The sequence below is a fragment of the Cebus imitator genome, unplaced genomic scaffold, assembly GCF_001604975.1.
Source record: "Cebus imitator isolate Cc_AM_T3 unplaced genomic scaffold, Cebus_imitator-1.0 Scaffold79, whole genome shotgun sequence".
NCBI lineage: Eukaryota > Metazoa > Chordata > Mammalia > Primates > Cebidae > Cebus > Cebus imitator.
The window spans coordinates 1319365-1336459 of NW_016107394.1; the positions used below are offsets into that span (position 1 = coordinate 1319365).

At 45.2% G+C, this 17095-nt stretch overlaps 1 protein-coding gene across 5 annotated transcripts in view; it reads right to left on the minus strand.

The window, feature by feature from the left end:
• Positions 1–3192: 3192 nt before the first annotated feature.
• The window catches only part of STIM1 (stromal interaction molecule 1), a 239070-nt gene continuing 225167 nt past the window's right edge, over positions 3193–17095 (minus strand). Inside the window, exons 8-14 of one of the 5 annotated variants that reach the window (XM_037740065.1) lie at positions 14024–14191; positions 13407–13507; positions 12889–13124; positions 11613–11705; positions 9838–9904; positions 7631–7667; positions 3193–5118 (exon numbers count right to left, since the gene is read on the minus strand). In XM_037740065.1, the coding sequence (XP_037595993.1) occupies positions 5074–5118; positions 7631–7667; positions 9838–9904; positions 11613–11705; positions 12889–13124; positions 13407–13507; positions 14024–14191 (747 nt within the window). In that variant the 3' untranslated portion in view covers positions 3193–5073. Of the gene's footprint in view, positions 5119–7630; positions 7668–9522; positions 9905–11612; positions 11706–12888; positions 13125–13406; positions 13508–14023; positions 14192–17095 lie in introns of all 5 variants that reach the window. The other 4 variants (XM_017532858.2, XM_017532856.2, XM_017532855.2 and 1 more) reach the window with 4 other exon arrangements.

Consider the following 17095-nt stretch of genomic DNA (forward strand, 5'->3'; position numbering starts at 1 on the left):
TAGCCATTTTCATGATATTGATTCTTCCTATCCATTACCATGCAATGTTTTTCCATCTGTTTGTGTCCTTTCTTATTTCCTTGAGCAGTGGTTTGTAGTTCTCCTTGAAGAGGATGTCTTTGTTTGTGTGTGTGGATGTCTTTCACATCCCTTGTTAGTTGTATTCCTAGGTATTTAATTCTCATTGTAGCAATTGTGCATGGGATTTCACTCATTATTTGGCTCTCTGTTTGTCTGTTATTGGTGTATAGGAATACTTGTGATTTTTGCATATTGGTTTTGTATCCTGAGACTTTACTGAAGTTGCTTATCAGCTTAAGGAGATTTTGGGCTGAAACTATAAGGTCTTCTAAATATACAATCATGTCGTCTGCAGAAAGAGAAAATTAGACTTCCTCTTTTCCTAATTGAATATCCTTTATTTCTTTTTCTTGCCTGATTGCTCTGTCCAGAACTTCCAATACTGTGTTGAATAGGGGTGGTGAGAGAGGGCACCCTTGTCTTGTGCCAGTTTTCAATGGGAACACTTCGTTTTTGCCCATTCAGTATGATATTGGCTGTGGGGTTGTCACAAATAGCTTTTATTATTTTGAGATATGGTCCATTGATACCTAGTTTATTGAGAGTTTTTAGCATAAAGGGCTGTTGAATTTTGTTGAAATTCAATAAACCGAGATAATCGTGTGGTTTTTGTCTTTGGTTCTTTTTATGTGATGGATTACATTTATAGATTTGCATATGTTAAACCAGCCTTGCATCCCAAGGATGAAGCCAACTTGATCGTGGTGGATTACCTTTTTGATGTGCTGTTGGATTTGGTTTGCCAATATTTTATTGAAGATTTTTGCATCAATGTTTATTATGGTTATTGGCCTGCAATTTTCTTTTTTAGTTGCGTCTCTGCCAGGTTTTGCTATCAGAATGATGTTGGCCTCATAAAATGAGTTAGGGAGAATTCCCTCTTTTTGTATTGTTTGGAATAGTTTCAAAAGGAATGGTACCAGCTCCTCCTTGTACCTCTGGTAGAATTCGGCTGTGAATCCATCTGGTCCTGGACTTTTTTTGGTTGGTAGGCTATTAATTGCTGCCTCAACTTCAGACCTTATTATTGGTCTATTCAGGGATTCAACTTCCTCCTGGTTTAGTCTTGGGAGGGTGTTAGTGTCCAGGAATTTCTCCATTTCTTCTAGATTTACTGGTTTATGTGCGTAGAGGTGTTTGTAGTAATCTCTGATGGTAGTTTGTATTTCTGTGGAATTGGTGGTGATATCCCCTCCCTCATATTTTATTGCATCTATTCGATTCTTCTTTCTTATTAGTCTGGCTAGCGGTCTATCTATTTTGTTGATCTTTTCAAAAAACCACCTCCTGGATTTCTTGATAAGGGTTTTTTGTGTCCTTATCTCCTTCAGTTCTGCTCTCATCTTACTTATTTCTTGTCTTCTGCTAGCTTTTGAATTTATCTTCCTCCTCTAGTTCTTTTAATTTTGTGACATTAGGGTGTCAATTTTAAATCTTTCCTTGCTTCTCATGTGGGCATTTAGTGCTATAAATTTCCCTCTAGACACTGCTTTAAATGTGTCCCAGAGATTCTGGTACATTGTGTCTTTGTTCCGATTGGTGTCAAAGAACATCTTTATTTCTGCCTTCATTTCATTATTTATCCAGTAGTCATTCAGGAGAAGGTTGTTCAGTTTCCATGTAGTTGTGCAGTTTTGAGTGTGTTTCTTAATCCTGAGTTCTAATTTGATTGCACTGTGGTCTGAGAGACTGTTATGATTTCCGTTCTTTTGCATTTGCTGAGGAGTGATCTACTTCCAATTATGTAGTCAGTTTTAGAGTAAGTGTGATGTGGTACTGAGAAGAATGTATATTCTGTGGATTTGGGGTGGAGAGTTCTGTAGATGTCTATTAGGTCTGCTTGGTCCAGATCTGAGTTCAAGTCCTGGATATCCTCATTAAGTTTCTGTCTCATTGATCTGACTAATATTGACAGTGGAGTGTTTAAGTCTACCACTATTATTGTGTGTGAGTCTAAGTCTCTTTGTGGGTCATTAAGAACTTGCTTTATGTATCTGGGTGCTCCTTCCAGTCACTTTCTTTGACCTAGGTCAGCCCTGGCTACCTGCTCTGACCCACCCACCGTCCTTCCCACCAAAACACCCACCCTGCCACTAGAGCTCAGACCCCTTCTCTCTTTAACATAGCCAATCAGGATTAGTCTAGCTTGTGTAGTCTAACCCTAGCCAATAGGGGAATGACACAACAGTAGGAGACCCCATCAGACATAAGTACCCCTTCCCCCCTTGTCCAAGTGTTCAGCCACCATTATTCCATCCATGAGCTGCACCTTACTATAGAAGTAAACTGCCTTGCTGACAGGATTTATCTTCAAGTGCTATTTCTTTTGTGGCATTGAAATTTTACTTATAACATTGGTTTCTCACTGCCCTCCAGAAGCTGCCCAAGCTCCCTGTAAAGTAATTTCAAAAATCATAGAAAGTTACAAGTCAGCTTGTAATCGCAGCATTTTGGGAGGCTAAGGCAAGAGGATCATGTGAAGCCATGTGTTTGAGATCAGCCTGGGCAACATAGTGAGACCGCATCTCTACAAAAAATAGAAAACTTAGATATATGTTTTTTAAAAGTCATAAGTTATAGGATAGATAGGGTGAAGTTTACCCAGACATAGGGTTTCCCGATTTAGCAAATAAAAATGTGTCCCATACACACTGGGGTCAGTTGGGGGGAAATAGGGGAGGGACGGTGGGGGGTGGGAAGCTGGGGAGAGATAGCAAGGGGAGAAATGCCAGATGTAGGTGATGGGGAGGAAGGCAGCAAATCACACTGCCACGTGTGTTCCTATGCAACAATTTTGCATGTTCTTCGCATGTACCCCAAAACCTAAAATGCAATAAAATAAATAAATGGGAAAATAAATAAATAAATAAAAAAAAAAATGTAAAAAAAAAAAAATGTGTCCCAGATACTGCATGAGAGAAAATTATACTTAAAAAACTGTTGAACTGAAATTCAAATTTAGCTGGCCATCCTGCATTTTATCTGGTAACCCTGCCCACAGAGCTTTTGGGTATGGGCATTCAAGTTTCATTTTCCCTGGGCAAAGGAAAGATAATCTCTTCATCCCATCATGCCACAGCACAAAGAACACAATGAGAGTCAAAGCCAGAAGAGGTTAAAATTTCCTACATGCTTTATTGGACTCCAAAGATTCTTATGAAATAACACAGAAAACCCCATTTGAGGATGTCCAGGGAGTACAAGGCAGTGTGTAGCCTAGCAACCTCCTAAGACCAGCCCCAGGTGCAACCACCCCAGGCCCAAAATAGGATCCCAGGATAAAGGCATGGCAGGGAGTGGGGCAGAGGGAAAATACATTTACAGCCATAGCAAAAACAGGTAAAGAAGAGAGTTGTCTAGAGGGTGGGAAGGGTGGGGGAAGTGGTCACACAGCCACCTTCACCTATACCATCTTCCTTAGCCACTCCTTCCCCAAACTGGTTGTGTCTTTTTGAGCCTCTGGCCAAGGCTACGAAGTAACATGAAAATGGGATCTGACGAGGGAAGTATGCAGTTTAGGCACTTGGGAAATTCAGATTTCTTTTTTACGTTTAACCTGTTTGTCTTTTGGTTCAAAAATATGACAGCATCTTTGCCCAACAACTCCAGGGCTCCATAAGAGCCCTGTATCATGGCTGTGGCTCCCCTAGCCAGGGGAGCCATTTGTCCTGAGCCCCAGGAGTATTGATGCTTGGGGAGCTTTGGGGCAGCACCTCTTAGAGACAAACCCTCCTGCAGTGTGGGGGAGCAGGGGTAAGAGGGAGGCAGGTGTGGGTGGGAGGAGAGAGAAAAAGTGACTGCCTTATAACCCACAGTTCTGGCATCCACTCATGCTCCAATGAAGAGAGGCCTCTTCTAACCCATCCCCAAGCCTAGCCTCTTTAAATGTCTCTGGTAGGTTGTTCTCTGAGAATTGGTTTCACTCCCCCATGAACCCCTGGAGGCCTGAGTGAAATCTAGGATGAGGCTCCTTCTAACCCCCAGCAATACCGAAGAACAAACCCCAAAGGTAAGGCCCTAGTCCCAGTCTGGAGCAAAAAGAACCACTGTGAGTGGGGTGGAACAGACCTGAGGCACACAAGTCAGAAGTTACTCCTCCTATCTTCCCTGCAACTGCTAGGGAAAGTTGGGGAGTGGTGGGAGGGAGGGGACTGAAAGCAAGAGACAGAAACAAGAAACCAAACCTTAAAACTGGGACAGCAGAGACAGAAGCTGTACCCCAGAGGTGGAGCTGGGAGCTGAGGGGACAGCAAATAAGACATGCACTGAAGTGGAGAGGGAGTGACAGCAGCAGCCCATGGTTGGGAGGGAGGCAGGGCAGGCAGGCCATGGTGGTCAGTTAATAAATAATAATGAAGGACCCAAAGATGAGGGGGCAGGTATGTACAGTGCCCAGGCCCCTGGACCAGCCCTTCCTATGGCCCACTCTTGGGGCCAGTTATCTTGAAGGAAGGGAGAAAAGGAGAGGCAGAAGACCCAGGGAAGGACAAGCTGTCCCATTACTGCCACCCCCATCCTGCCTACTTCTTAAGAGGCTTCTTAAAGATTTTGAGAGGAAACTTCTTCCGGCCTGGGCTGGAGTCTGTCTCCTCGCCAATAGAGCCATTATCCTCCTCAGCCACAACCTTCTTGCCGGCCAGGTGGGGAATGCGTGTGTTTCGGCTGGCTTGCAGGGCTCGGCTGTCCCCAATTGGAGATGGCGTGTCTGGGTCTGGGGAACTGGGGCTGTGAGAACGGGAAGAATCCAAATGTGGAGAGCCACCAGGAGGGGCTGAGGGGCTCAGCTCCATCAGGCTGTGGGCCTTGTCCAGCCCATGGTTCAGCGCCAGTAATGCCTTCTTGGCCAGGGCAGGGCTGTCAGGCAGTTTCTCCACTAGAGACCCTGGGTGGACCCCCTCGATCAGCCGGTGGCTGCCATTGGAAGTCATGGCATTGAGAGCCTCATCTGCAGCACGGCTCATCTGAGGAGGTTTGGGGGCCACACGCTGGCGGTCACTCATATGGAGGGAGGACTCCGAATCGGAATGGGTCAAATCCCTGCAAGACATTGGGCAGAGGGGAAGAAAGGGACATATTGGATAGGGAGATGGGGGAAGGGTGAAGAGGAGAGAGGGACAACATGAGAAGACAAGGACAGGGTAGGAAAATTGGGATAGAGTGGCAGGAGAGAGAAACAGGATAAACAAGCAGGTGGGAAGGAGAGAGGAAAGGGGAACAGATGGAAGTTGAGCAGCCGTAAGTACAGGATAAGAAAAGAGACAGGAAAAGGAAAGGAGAATTGTGGAGGAAGAAAAGCGAAAGGATAAGCAGGTAGAAAGAAGGGCCAAGAAAAAAGACAAGAAAGGGAAAAGTGATGGGAAGGGAGGGAAGAAATAGACAAGAAACAAAAACAAATGTCATCATACCATCATCTGTCTGGCAAATGGCTTTCCAATACCTGGGCCGCACCACTGTTGAATGTTCTGGCTCTGAACTGGTGTAACTATAGGCTTAAATTCCACAGGCATCCTCCTCAATAAAATCTCTGCCTTCTCATAGCTGGCTAGATTTCCTGGGATTCAACCTTAAGCTAATGCAGAACCTACATACTGCTCCGAGTCACCATTTTCCATGCCTTCCTCCCCCACATACTCCTGTCACACCTTAGGATATTATCCAGTCTAGGTCAGACCCCAAGGAACAAGGCACGTGCAGTCAGTGGACCTGACCCAGGCTGGGGATGAGAAGGTTAGAACAGCCTTGCAAACAATCCCTCACCCACCCCAAAAGGCCAGAATGCTGCCTCTTCTAACCATCTCAAAGGATTCAAAGGAGGTCATAGATAGGTATTGTAGAGATCAAGCCAAAGTCTGTGGTGCAACAGGAAGTGTGGGGTCTCTTTCACAGCTTTGCTGACAGGGAGAATGTAGGGAGGCATAGAAAGACAGAATGTTGGCCTTTAAAGAGCAATGATTTAGAAGAGCTCTAGATTCTTCTGTGCAATCTTGGACAAATCATCTAATCCTGCTAGTCCTCAACTTTGACCCAATGAAAATAATACCAACTCAATTATCTTACAAGACCCTTTGGAGGATCAAATATGCTGGCAAAGCACTTGAAAATGTACAAATTATTGTGGGAATGAAGATGATGAGGCCACCCAAGCTGAAGGGCCTATGTAGGGGTCAGTTACAAGAAGCTGCTTTGCAAGGCTGAGTTATGGAGATATGCCACCACACACTGGACATGCACACACAGAGGCTAGTCTAGGAACTTGAGACCTTTTAAGGAGCTGGTGGTTCCTATGACCATGAATCAATTCCAGATGCCATTCCCCCTGCCTCTATAGATAAAAAGGTAGATATGGAGGTGCTCTTTCTACCAATCCTGCATCCTCCATCTGCCTTCCTAGAGGCCTGAGAACCTCAGCAAAAGCAGAGAAGAAAGCTAAGGGTAATGTTTAAACATCTGCTACCCAAAGAATAAGAGTCATGAGTGGGAGAGGAGAGCACCATAGGACCTGGGAAGAAAGAGGCTGAGGGTCAGAAGTCAGGGAGGGTACCAGACCCCTGAAACAGGCAAAAGCAGAGGGTTGGCTCATAGCTATTATAGACTTAATTCTCAGTAGGAAGCAAATAACTAAGTAGCCACCCCATGGGCCAGTACTTTCCTGGACTCAGAGAACAATTCCAGCTAAGCTTCCATTCTACAAACACAGTTTCAGCCACATATTCTAGTATTTATGAATATTTGGTCTCATATTTGGTTTCATATATCTAACACAGTCCTTGCTTCTAAACTTGTCCTTGTTTATCTAAGTCCCAGGATGATCCTCTCTATATCTTGCCTTCTCCAAACACATATAAACCAATGAGCAAGGTGCCAAGGAAATTCTGGGGACACCCACACTGAGAAAACAGGTCCTCTAAGCCGAAGAAGTGAAGATCCTGGGATCCTACCCTCTCTAACACCAAGGAAGAGAAATCAGGTTAGAGCCCTCCCAGCCTCACTTCTCCTAGCCCAGACCCCTATTTGGTCTCAATTTCTATCCATCTGTTTGTTTGTTTGTTGACAGGGTCTCGCTCTGTTGCCCAGGCTGGAGTACAATGGCACGATCTCAGCTCAATGCAGCCTCAAACTCCCAGGCTCAAGTGATCCTCCTGCCTCAGCCTCCCATGTAGCTGGGACCACAGGCATGTGCTACCATGCCCAACTAACTTTTTGATTTTTTTTTTTTTTTTTTGAGAGACAGGCTCACTTTGTTTCCCAGGCTGGTCCCAAACTCCTGGACTCAAGCAATCCTCCCTTCCTGGCCTCCCAAAGTGCTAGGATTATAGGCATGAATCACAGAGCCCAGCCTGATTCCTGTCCTTCTATGCCTCCCTCATCATCTAAGAGTTGAGACTACCAAAGCAAGATTGGAACCTGGGAGGAAGCCTAGGGAGATATAGGAGGGAAAAGGCCCAGTGAGGCAGGCTCACCTTCCCTCTCTGAATCATTGAGAACAATTAGGCCAGGGGTCCCTCCCCAAAGGCTGGGCTGCCTCGGACTCCCATCCCAAGCTACTGACCTTACTAGAGAGCCTGTTTGCCTTTAGAGATGATCCTCTGGTGCATGGTGCAAAAGAAAATTAAGTAGTGAACAGGCCAGGTGGATGCAGGTACCTCCCCGCCCTTCCTCCCCACTGCCCTCAGCTTAAGCCTTGGAACATGAAATTCACAGCATCCCCTGGTTTCCCCAACCCAATTTGGTCCTCTCCATCTGTGCTGGAAGGGGTAGTCTCCCTTCTTAGGCTTTTGGATGAAAATGAGAATGAGAGTGGATATGAGTGGCTCTGCTGAGTAATAATCCTAGTAAGGGCAATTCCTTTGTGCAAAAGAAAGGAACAGCCCTCAAGGATAACTATCCAGAGGTTTAAGGGGCAAAGCTGGAGAAATGGGTATCCAGAGTGAGATAGAACTAAAAATAGGCAACAGAGTAAGCAGACTGCAGTCCAGAGGCCAAGACTGGACTGTGGTCACCATTTCAGAGATGAGAAGTACTACCAGAGGGGAAGGACTTTCTGAGGGTCTCCTAAGCTTGTTCCAGGCAAGGTCAAGGCTACTACCTCTGATCCTAGTCTACCATCTTGGGTATTAGCATGAAAAGTCCCTGCAGCTGCCAGACAAAGCTGTGGAAGAAAACCTTTCACCAATTCTTTTCCAGTACACTTTCTGAGACCTTGTGAAATGACAAAAATATCCAATGGAGTATCCCAGAATGGAAACCCAAGTTCTAGTCTGTGCTCTGCTCCCAATTAGCTGTGAGATCTAGAGGGAAATACTTACCCTTTTAGAACCTTAACTCACTATTCTTAAAATGTGTATTTTAATTCCTGCCCCACCTATAAACTCTTCTTGCCCAACACCCCAACCCTATGTCCCCTATCTTGGTTCTCTAATTCCATGAAAGATACTATGTCCATCCAGTCATTCAAGCTATAAACCTGAGTGTCATACTAGATCCTCCCTTTCCTTCACCACTGTAGCCAGTTACCAAATTAATCATGTATTTTTATCCCAAGGCCTCATTACCACCCCTAGTGGTCTACTGGAATGTTTTCCAAATTCCTGTAGTCTTCCTCTTCTTTCCTTCACACAGCCACTAAAATGTTATTTCTAAAATGCAAATGTGACTGATTCCTTTCTCTTAGAAACCCTTTTGCAATTCTCCATCTCCTAAAGGGTAAAGGCCAAAACCTTTGCCTTTCAGAGCCTTCGTCATTTAGCCTCACCCGTTTCGCCTTCCCACCAACACATATCCAGTGTTCAAATCACAAATATATCATATTCTCATGAATCACCATGTCTCTGCATACAGTGTTTCCTCTGCCTGGAATACTCTTTCTCCTTTCTCTTCACATAGGATGTTAGCACAAATTCATCTCTTTGGTGAAGCATTCCACCCAGGTACACACTGTTAGTCACTCCTTCCTCAACACCCCCATAGCACTTAATAAATTTTTCCATACTTATTTAAAATGAGTCTCTCTTAGACAAAATTGTAGTTCTTGATGGCTGGGATTGTGTCTTATCACCGGTGAATCCCTATGCCCGGCAGAGCCTGGCACAGAGTAGGCATTAGTAAATGCTTGTTGAAGGAGTAAAGGAAGTGAGCACCCAACTGAGATAACTAATGTGAAAGTGCATAGTTTAGGCAAAAGTGCTATATAGGGCCATGAGGGAAGGAAGTTGTTACTCATTTTTAGAGTCAGCAAACCCCAAACACGGAAGGGGAGATAGGTGTGGGGAAGTAGGCTGACCTTAAAAAGGAGTCCCAGAGCTGGGAACAAACAGGATAAGAAGAAAATTCCCCACTCCACACATCCCCAGAGTTGATCAAGCAGCAGCTGGCAGGCAGAAACCAAGGTAAAAGCAGCAGAAAGGGAAGGAAGGGAAGAAAAAGAAGAGAGACAGCTGATACCCCAAGCTCTCTGAATGCCCAGGCATCACAGTGGTGCTGTCAGAAGGGGGTGTGTCAGGGTATGGCTCCGTCTGGAGGAAATAGGAAGTGCTGTGGTGGTAGTAAACAGGGTGGACATGGACGGTGGTGATGGTGGTGGTGGTGGCGGTAGTGGTGATGGTAGTGGTAGAAGAGGAGCAAGAAGAAGCAGCAGAGGCAGATGGAGAGCTGGTCCCGTAGCCTTCAGAACTGAAAGACTGTCCAGATGAAAGGCTGCGCATTCGCCGCAGAGATACCCGGCTTGTCAAGAAGTGGCCAGCCTCGCCCTCTACCAACCTCTGAGATCCCAGGCTATGCTGTGGCTCCGTCAGGCGCTGCCGAACACTGCTCTGCAGGCTGGGGGCTGCAAGGAGAATGAAGAAAGTGTGAGGAGGGGCCAGGCTATTTTGGGCTGGCAGGTAAGGAGGTGCCCATGAATAAATGCTTGCTGGAGACCACTCTGGGCCTCTAATGCCAATTTGGAGAATGGGGCACCTCCTCCCAGAAACCTCCCACCAGGGGTCCTAAAAGGATGGGAAATTGAAGATGAGGTGCCCGGGTCAGTTTTAGTGGCAATTCCAATAGAAGGAGACCTATGGCCAATGTCACTATAAAGGGAAGTGGCAAGGCAGTTAGTGGGTAGACACAGGCAAGGAAGGATAAGATAAGGGATTGGGACAAGGTCCAGGAGAGCATTAAGAACCAGCCTTTTCAGAAAGCCAACCTCAGGAAATAATTCACAACTTAGACAAGGACTTATACATAAACATGTTCATCATTATTAATAATTGAATAAGATACATTATTGTTTACTTTTTATTAACTGTATGAAAGTAAACATAAAGAATGAACAATAGGAAAATGATTAATATATCCAGTTTCTGGGAGACTAGAAAGCTATTTAAAATGATGCTTATAAAAAGACTTTAAGAAAATGAAAAAATGCCTATTAAAATAGAGGGGAAAAGGATACAGAATTATATGTACTCATTCCTTGAGCCTTGGAATGTAAAATACTAAAGTTTGAAATCAGGACTTCACCTCTGGTTGTGACCCTGAGAAACTGACTTCCCCATTTTAATTCCTAATTTATAATATCCTGCAGGGTTCTTCTGAGACTTCACAATATTGTCTTTAAGACACCTGAAACAGGTCATTGCACTCAATAAATGTTAGTGGCTATCATTATCTTAACCATATAAAAAAATTTCACAGACAAAAGAGTGGTAGAGAAGGTGTTCAAATATGATGGCACTATGGATGTTTTTATGCTAATATTCATTCTTTTTCACTTTCCAATAAGCACATAAACAACAAAGAACCAGCTCTTGGATCAGGCTGAAAATCGAGGTCCTGGAGATGATGGCCACCATGCCCAGTGAAGAGATACATGGGCACCAAGTAACTTAGGAATATGCTAGTGTATCCCCCTTGGGCTCACTCCCAGCTCCAAGTGAAAGGAGAGTGAAGATCTTTATTCCTTCTCCCCTACCCTGATAGATAGGCTTTTCTGCTTTCTCCCTAAAGAAGAGAGAAAGAGCCAGGTTATAAAGGTAAAAGAAGCCTTGGAAGGGCCACCAGGGCGAGAGCATAGGTCCATAGTGATGGAGATTTCAGAAGGCAAGGCTTCTATGCTGGTAGCTTTCAAGGTATGAAAGAGGGAATGAAGAGGATGAGGAAGCCTGGAATAGGGAGGGGAAGAGGGAAAAAGACGGGAGAAACTAGGAAGAAAAGGGAGAAACAAGAAAAAGAGAAAAGAAAGCAGTGATCTTTTCCTTCCCTCTCTCCCTCCCAGCCCAGATGGAAGAAGGGCTACCACGTTATCTGCATAGCTGGGCTAAAGAGAGAAGCCTAAGCCTTCTATCACCGTAAATATTCTCTATCCAGCTCTTGCCGAGCAGGCTGATTCTTCTTACCCCCGAACCCCACCTGTAGTTAGTAGGGACAGTGCTGAGGGGATACAGGGAGCAAGCAGGGGCATGAAGCAGGCAGGAGAAGGGGCCCATGGGGTAGGAGTGTTGGTTTAGTCCCAAAAGTCAGAAAAACAAATGCCCCAAAGGGGCTCCTCAAACCGGGGTATTTCCAGAGGGACTGATCATCCGAGCCGGCGGATGTAGAGCAGAAAGAGCGGTCACTGAACCTACGCCCCATCAGCCAGGCAGCATCTAGGGTCAACAGCCAGGCCAAAAGGAGAAGAGAATCTGATTTATGGAGGGTTTTGGCCTGCTCATCAATGTAATAAGGGAAGGGTTGGGGGCAGGGACTGGGTAGCTCAGAGCTAATTAAGGTCCCTCCCAGCCTGGAGAACACAGAAGTCTTTAGATCAATAAGTCAGGATCAAGCTCTGCCTGTCATTGATCCTGTCCTTGTTACACCTTTGATTAAAGGCCTAGCAAGTTATCAGATCAGGAGAGCAAAGAGGCTTGGCCAGTGGCAAAGTATTATGGACAAAATTACAAATGAATTCTGTCCGGAGTGGGAATCTGGCCTGATAAAAGAATCTGAAAGTAAGCCCCTAACCCACCCCCGGCCTTCTGCCCTTCCCCTGTACTGGCAGAATATGGGCCTAGGACAATAGCTTTACCATAAGGGCTAGTCTATTAACTTAAAATGGCTTCTCATCCAAAGGAAAATTCAACTGTGGACCAGTAAGGGAAAATTCCCTTCATTTACTGAATAATTCCAGTATTGTTCCTTTTGGCTCTGCTCTACTCAACTCTCATCACTTGCAGGAAAAGAAAGGGAGAGGGAAGACCCAGGACAGAGGAAGAGGGAGGAGGGGGTGGGGTCCAAGAGTTCAGGTGGAAAGCCAGACATGCTTGTGCAGGAGATCCCTCCTGGGCAAGAATGCCTTTCCAGCTTGGAGGATTTAGGGTTGTATCACTTTAAGGGACTACTGTTTTATAGGGTCTCTCACAAAAAGTCAAAGAGAAACACAATTCAATTCATCTACTTTAGCAATTAAGAAAAAGGAACAAAAATTAAAATAAATAAGTTCAATAAATAGTCAAAATGTATGCGATTTTTACATTGAAATTCACTAAAGGAGATTATTTTTTATAAAGGTAGATAGAGTGGCAGTTAGGGAGAATAAAGAGAAAAAGAGTGAAGGAGAGATACTTAGCACAATAGACCCAAAGGGGCATACAAAACATATAAGGAAAGGACATCAAAAGGACAACTATAAAGAAATATCCTGAGCAATTGTGCTTTATTGACCAAGGTCATGAGTTTACTATCTTCCTGGGCATCTGCCCCATCTGCTGTTTAAGCACAATAGAAGCCAAGACTTCTCAACCCATGCATCAAAGGTTCCTTCCTTCATCCCCCGCCAAAGAGGTCACCTACACTGCATGGACAAGGGAGACACAATCTCCTCATCCATGTCATCCACGTCGTCAGTCATAATGAAGTGGGCAGGGTTGGGGCGTGTACTGCCCATCCAGCTGGGGTCTATGTTGAGGGCAGCCACCAGTGAGTGGATGCCTGGGTTATTGACAATCTGGAAGCCACAGAGGATCTCGATCTGTTGCCAGCGGTGCAGGCGCTCCCGCAATGCTGCTGTCACCTCGCTCAGTGCTTGCCTGAAGACAGAGGAAACAGAACTGCAGTCATGGACTTGGTGTGAGACCCAACAGGAATGAAGCCTCTTCTCAGAGGAACAAGTTGGGAGGATATGTATGAATAAAAAACACAATAAACTCATAAGCCTAAGAGCAAGGAGGGAGATAGATCAAGGCTGAGGCAGGAGTCCAGAGCTGTCCCTCCACCAACAAGGAAATGGAATTGGTGTTGGAGGCCCTGTACGCCTTCAAATTCTGAGGATGATATGGACATTGCCAGAGTAGATAACTGGTGTTACTTACTTAGCTGTTAGAATTTTATGATCTACATCATCCAGGGAAGAGCTGTGGGCCACGTGGAAGGTACCAAAGAGTGTGTTTCTCTTCTTTTTTATCTTCTCAGCCTGCAAAGATGAGGCCCCCAGCTCAAAAAGAGCAGGGATTCAAGGTTGGAAAAAATGAGAAAGGCCTTCCTCTATGGTTGGGGCCCACTCCTCCTAGCACAACTTAGGCTGCATAAGGAAAAAGAAGAGAAGGAGGAAAAGGAGAAAGGCAGGCAAAGGGAGAAGAAAAAGGAAAGGGACAAAATAGAGAAAGCAAAGGAAGAAGCAAAGGGGTCCCTGATAGCCCTTTTGTCCCAGGAGGACCTCTGTCCCCATGGCAGCATGCGGCTGGCAGAGCTTTCCTTCTGCCTGCCTCCACTTGCTTCATCTTTCCTAGAAGACAGGCAGGAATGCCCCTGCACCCTTATTCCCTCCTCCAGAAGTCTGAGGACATTGTCAGGAACTGAACATTAGGAAAATAAACAGAACCCACCACCCAATGGGAGGAACTGAGAGAGGGAGAGAAGATCAAGATATGCAGGTAAAAGGGAGAAGGGGAAAAAGGAAAGAAGAGGGCAATAGAAGGGCAGTTCTCACCCCCTCCTTGGCCACCAGCAGCTGCTTCTCAGCATTTTGCTTCTTGATGTTGTAATATTGCACCTCCACCTCATGTGTCAGCTGCAGCCACTTCTGAAGGGCCTCTGGGGCATACCATGAGCTGTGTGATTCTAGCTCCTTCTCTGCTTTCCTCAAGGCCTCCCGAACCTGTGCAGCCAAAAGGATGTGAGTTCATTCACTGATACTAAGACTCTCCAACACCTCTGTATGATGCTTCAGAACTCAGACTTTTTATCCTGCTTTACAACTTTCCCAGGAAGGAGAAAGGGTAAGGATTATTTTCCATATTTCACATAGAAGAAAGCAAGCACAGCAAAGAAAATTAACCAATTCAAAGTCAACAGTGTCAACCAGAACTCAAATTGAGATCTTTTTGTTTCAGATGAAGGCACTCTTTTCTATCACATCAGCTTACTTTCCCAGTCATGCAGCACATTCCAGCAATCTTCCCTGGTCTCTTTAGGAACAGGTCAACTAGTGAATCATCTTCTTACCAAGAGTCAGGGTCTGTGCTTAGACTTCAAGACATCACAGTGTGACAGAAAAAGCATTGGTCAGGAATCTGAAAATCTGGTTCTGGTTCTTGGTCTGTCACTTAACTGGCTGTATGACCCTGTGCTTCCTACATCAGCTCCAAATTCAGTGTGAGGAAAGATTTTTCTCCCATGCAAATCTAAACCACCAGGGAAGGGATGTTCTCAGGAGAGGGTGAGTTCCCTGTCATGGGTGGTATGTGAAGAGCTCATGTCAGAGAAACCTAAAAAATGATTGGTACTTCAGAAGGGCATTGTCCTGAATGCTCTCCAAAGTCTCCTCTAGCCCAGAGACTGTGTCTATGATTCTCTCAAGGAGTAGAGCAAGTGGGCTTTGAAAAGAGCTCTGTACAAGGTGGCAAGACAATGAGCATATCCACACCTAATATGGACATTGCCAACAGAAGCCAAGACATGAGAGGACCAATGTATAAGTAGAAATAACTGACTTCTTTGCAAGGAGCACACAATGAGGCAGTCACAAAGCACAAAAAAGTATAAAAGACTTGAAAGTACATACAGACATTGCATACACAGAATTTCTTGCTGTTTCATCCAGGTTACCACCATAAGTGATCTCCAACTTTCCTACCTGAACACTGATCTTTAGCTGGTCAGAATCCCAGAGAAAAGTCATTGAAAGCAGTCTCATTATCCCCAGCTTCAGCCAATGAGGCAACCATCCCATAGCAAGCCTGAGGTCTTCTCCACAGCCTAAGATAGGCCAGGAGGGCCTCAGCTAAGGACAGAACACCTTTATTCCTTTGAGAGGCAATGAGAGTGCCAATCTTCACTTGGTTTCTGTTCCCTGATAGAATTAGTTGGGCATGCACCACCATGCCCAGCTAAATTTTTTTTTTTTTTTTGGCAGAGATGGGGTTTTGCCATGTTGCCCAGGCTGGTTTCAAACTCCTGGGTTCAAGCGATCTGCCCATCCTTTGCCTCCCAAAGTGCAAGGATTACAGGAGTGAGCTACCATGCCCAGCTAGGAACTTTAAAAAATACAGATATCTGGGCCCCAACCCAGAGATACTGATTTCATTGATCTGGTGTGTTGGCCTGGGCATTAAAATAGGCTCTCCAATTCATTCTAATATGCAGCCAAAGTTAATAAACACACACATTTAAATAAAGTGGGGTGTGTGTGTGTGTGTGTGTGTGTGTGTGTGTCTGTGTGTGTCTGTGTCTGTGTGTGTGTGTTTAAAGAATGGGTTTCTCCATGATGGCCAGGCTGGTCTTGAACTCCTGACCTCAGGTGATCCACCCCACCTCTGCCTCCCAAAGTGCTAGGATTACAGGCATGAGCCACCACTCCCGGCCGTGTGTGTTTAAATAAAGTGTTATCACCTGACTTCCACTTCCCAGTAGGATAAAGTACATCATGGGAGAAAAACAATTCTGATTCAACACAAAATCTGGAAAAAGCTGTATAAATTATAAAAATTGTGTTTTCAAAATTGTTTTTATTTTGAAAACTTTAGTCATTTTTCATAAAATATGTTATTTGTGTTAATATATAAGGGGGTTGATATAGTTTTTTTCATTTTTTATTTTTTTTTGAGATGCGAATCATGCTCTGTCACCCAGGCTGGAGTGCAGTGGTGCAATCTTGGCTCACTGCAACCTTTGCCTCCTGGGTTCAAGCGATTCTCCTGCCTCAGCCTCCTGAGTAGCTAGGATTACAGGTGCTCGCCACCACGCCCAGCTAATTCTTATATTTTTAGTAGAAACGGGGTTTTGCTATGTTGGCAAGTCTGGTCTCAAACTCCTGACCTCAAGTGATCTGCCCACTTCAGCCTCCCAAAGCCCTGGGATTACAGGCATGAGCAACCATGCCCGGCCTGATATAGTTATTTTAAATGAATTAATAAATATTTTTTAATTTTCTCAGTTGTAATTTCTAATAGGTTAAATATCAACAGTATTACCCCCTATAAAAATGTACTTTGAAGTCCTAAATAGTTTTTTTGTTTGAGACGGAATCTTGCTCTGTCACTCAGGCTGGAGTGGAGTGGCCTGATCTCAGCTCACTACAACCTCCATCTTCCGGGTTCAAGCAATTCTCCTGCCTCAGCCTCCCGAGTAGTTGGGACTACAGGTGCCTGCCACCATGCCCTACTAATTTTTGTATCTTTAGTAGAGAGGAGGTTTCATCATGTTGGTTAGGCTGGTCTTGAACTCCTGACCTCAGGTGATCCGCCTGCCTTGGCCTCTCAAAGTTCTGGAATTACAAGCATGAACCACCACACTTGGCCAGGATGCTTTACTCTTAAAAACTAGGGGCCGGGCACGGTGGTTCACGCCTGTAATCCCAGTACTCTGGGGGGTCGAGGCGGACAGATCACAAAGTCAAGAGATCAAGACCATCCTGGCCAACATGGTGAAACCCCGTCTCTACTAAAAAATACAAAAATTAGCTGGGCTTGGAGGCATGTGCCTGTAGTCCCAGCTACTCGGGAGGCTGAGGCAGGAGAACTGCTTGAACCCGGGAGGCGGAGGCTGCAGTGAGCCAGGATCA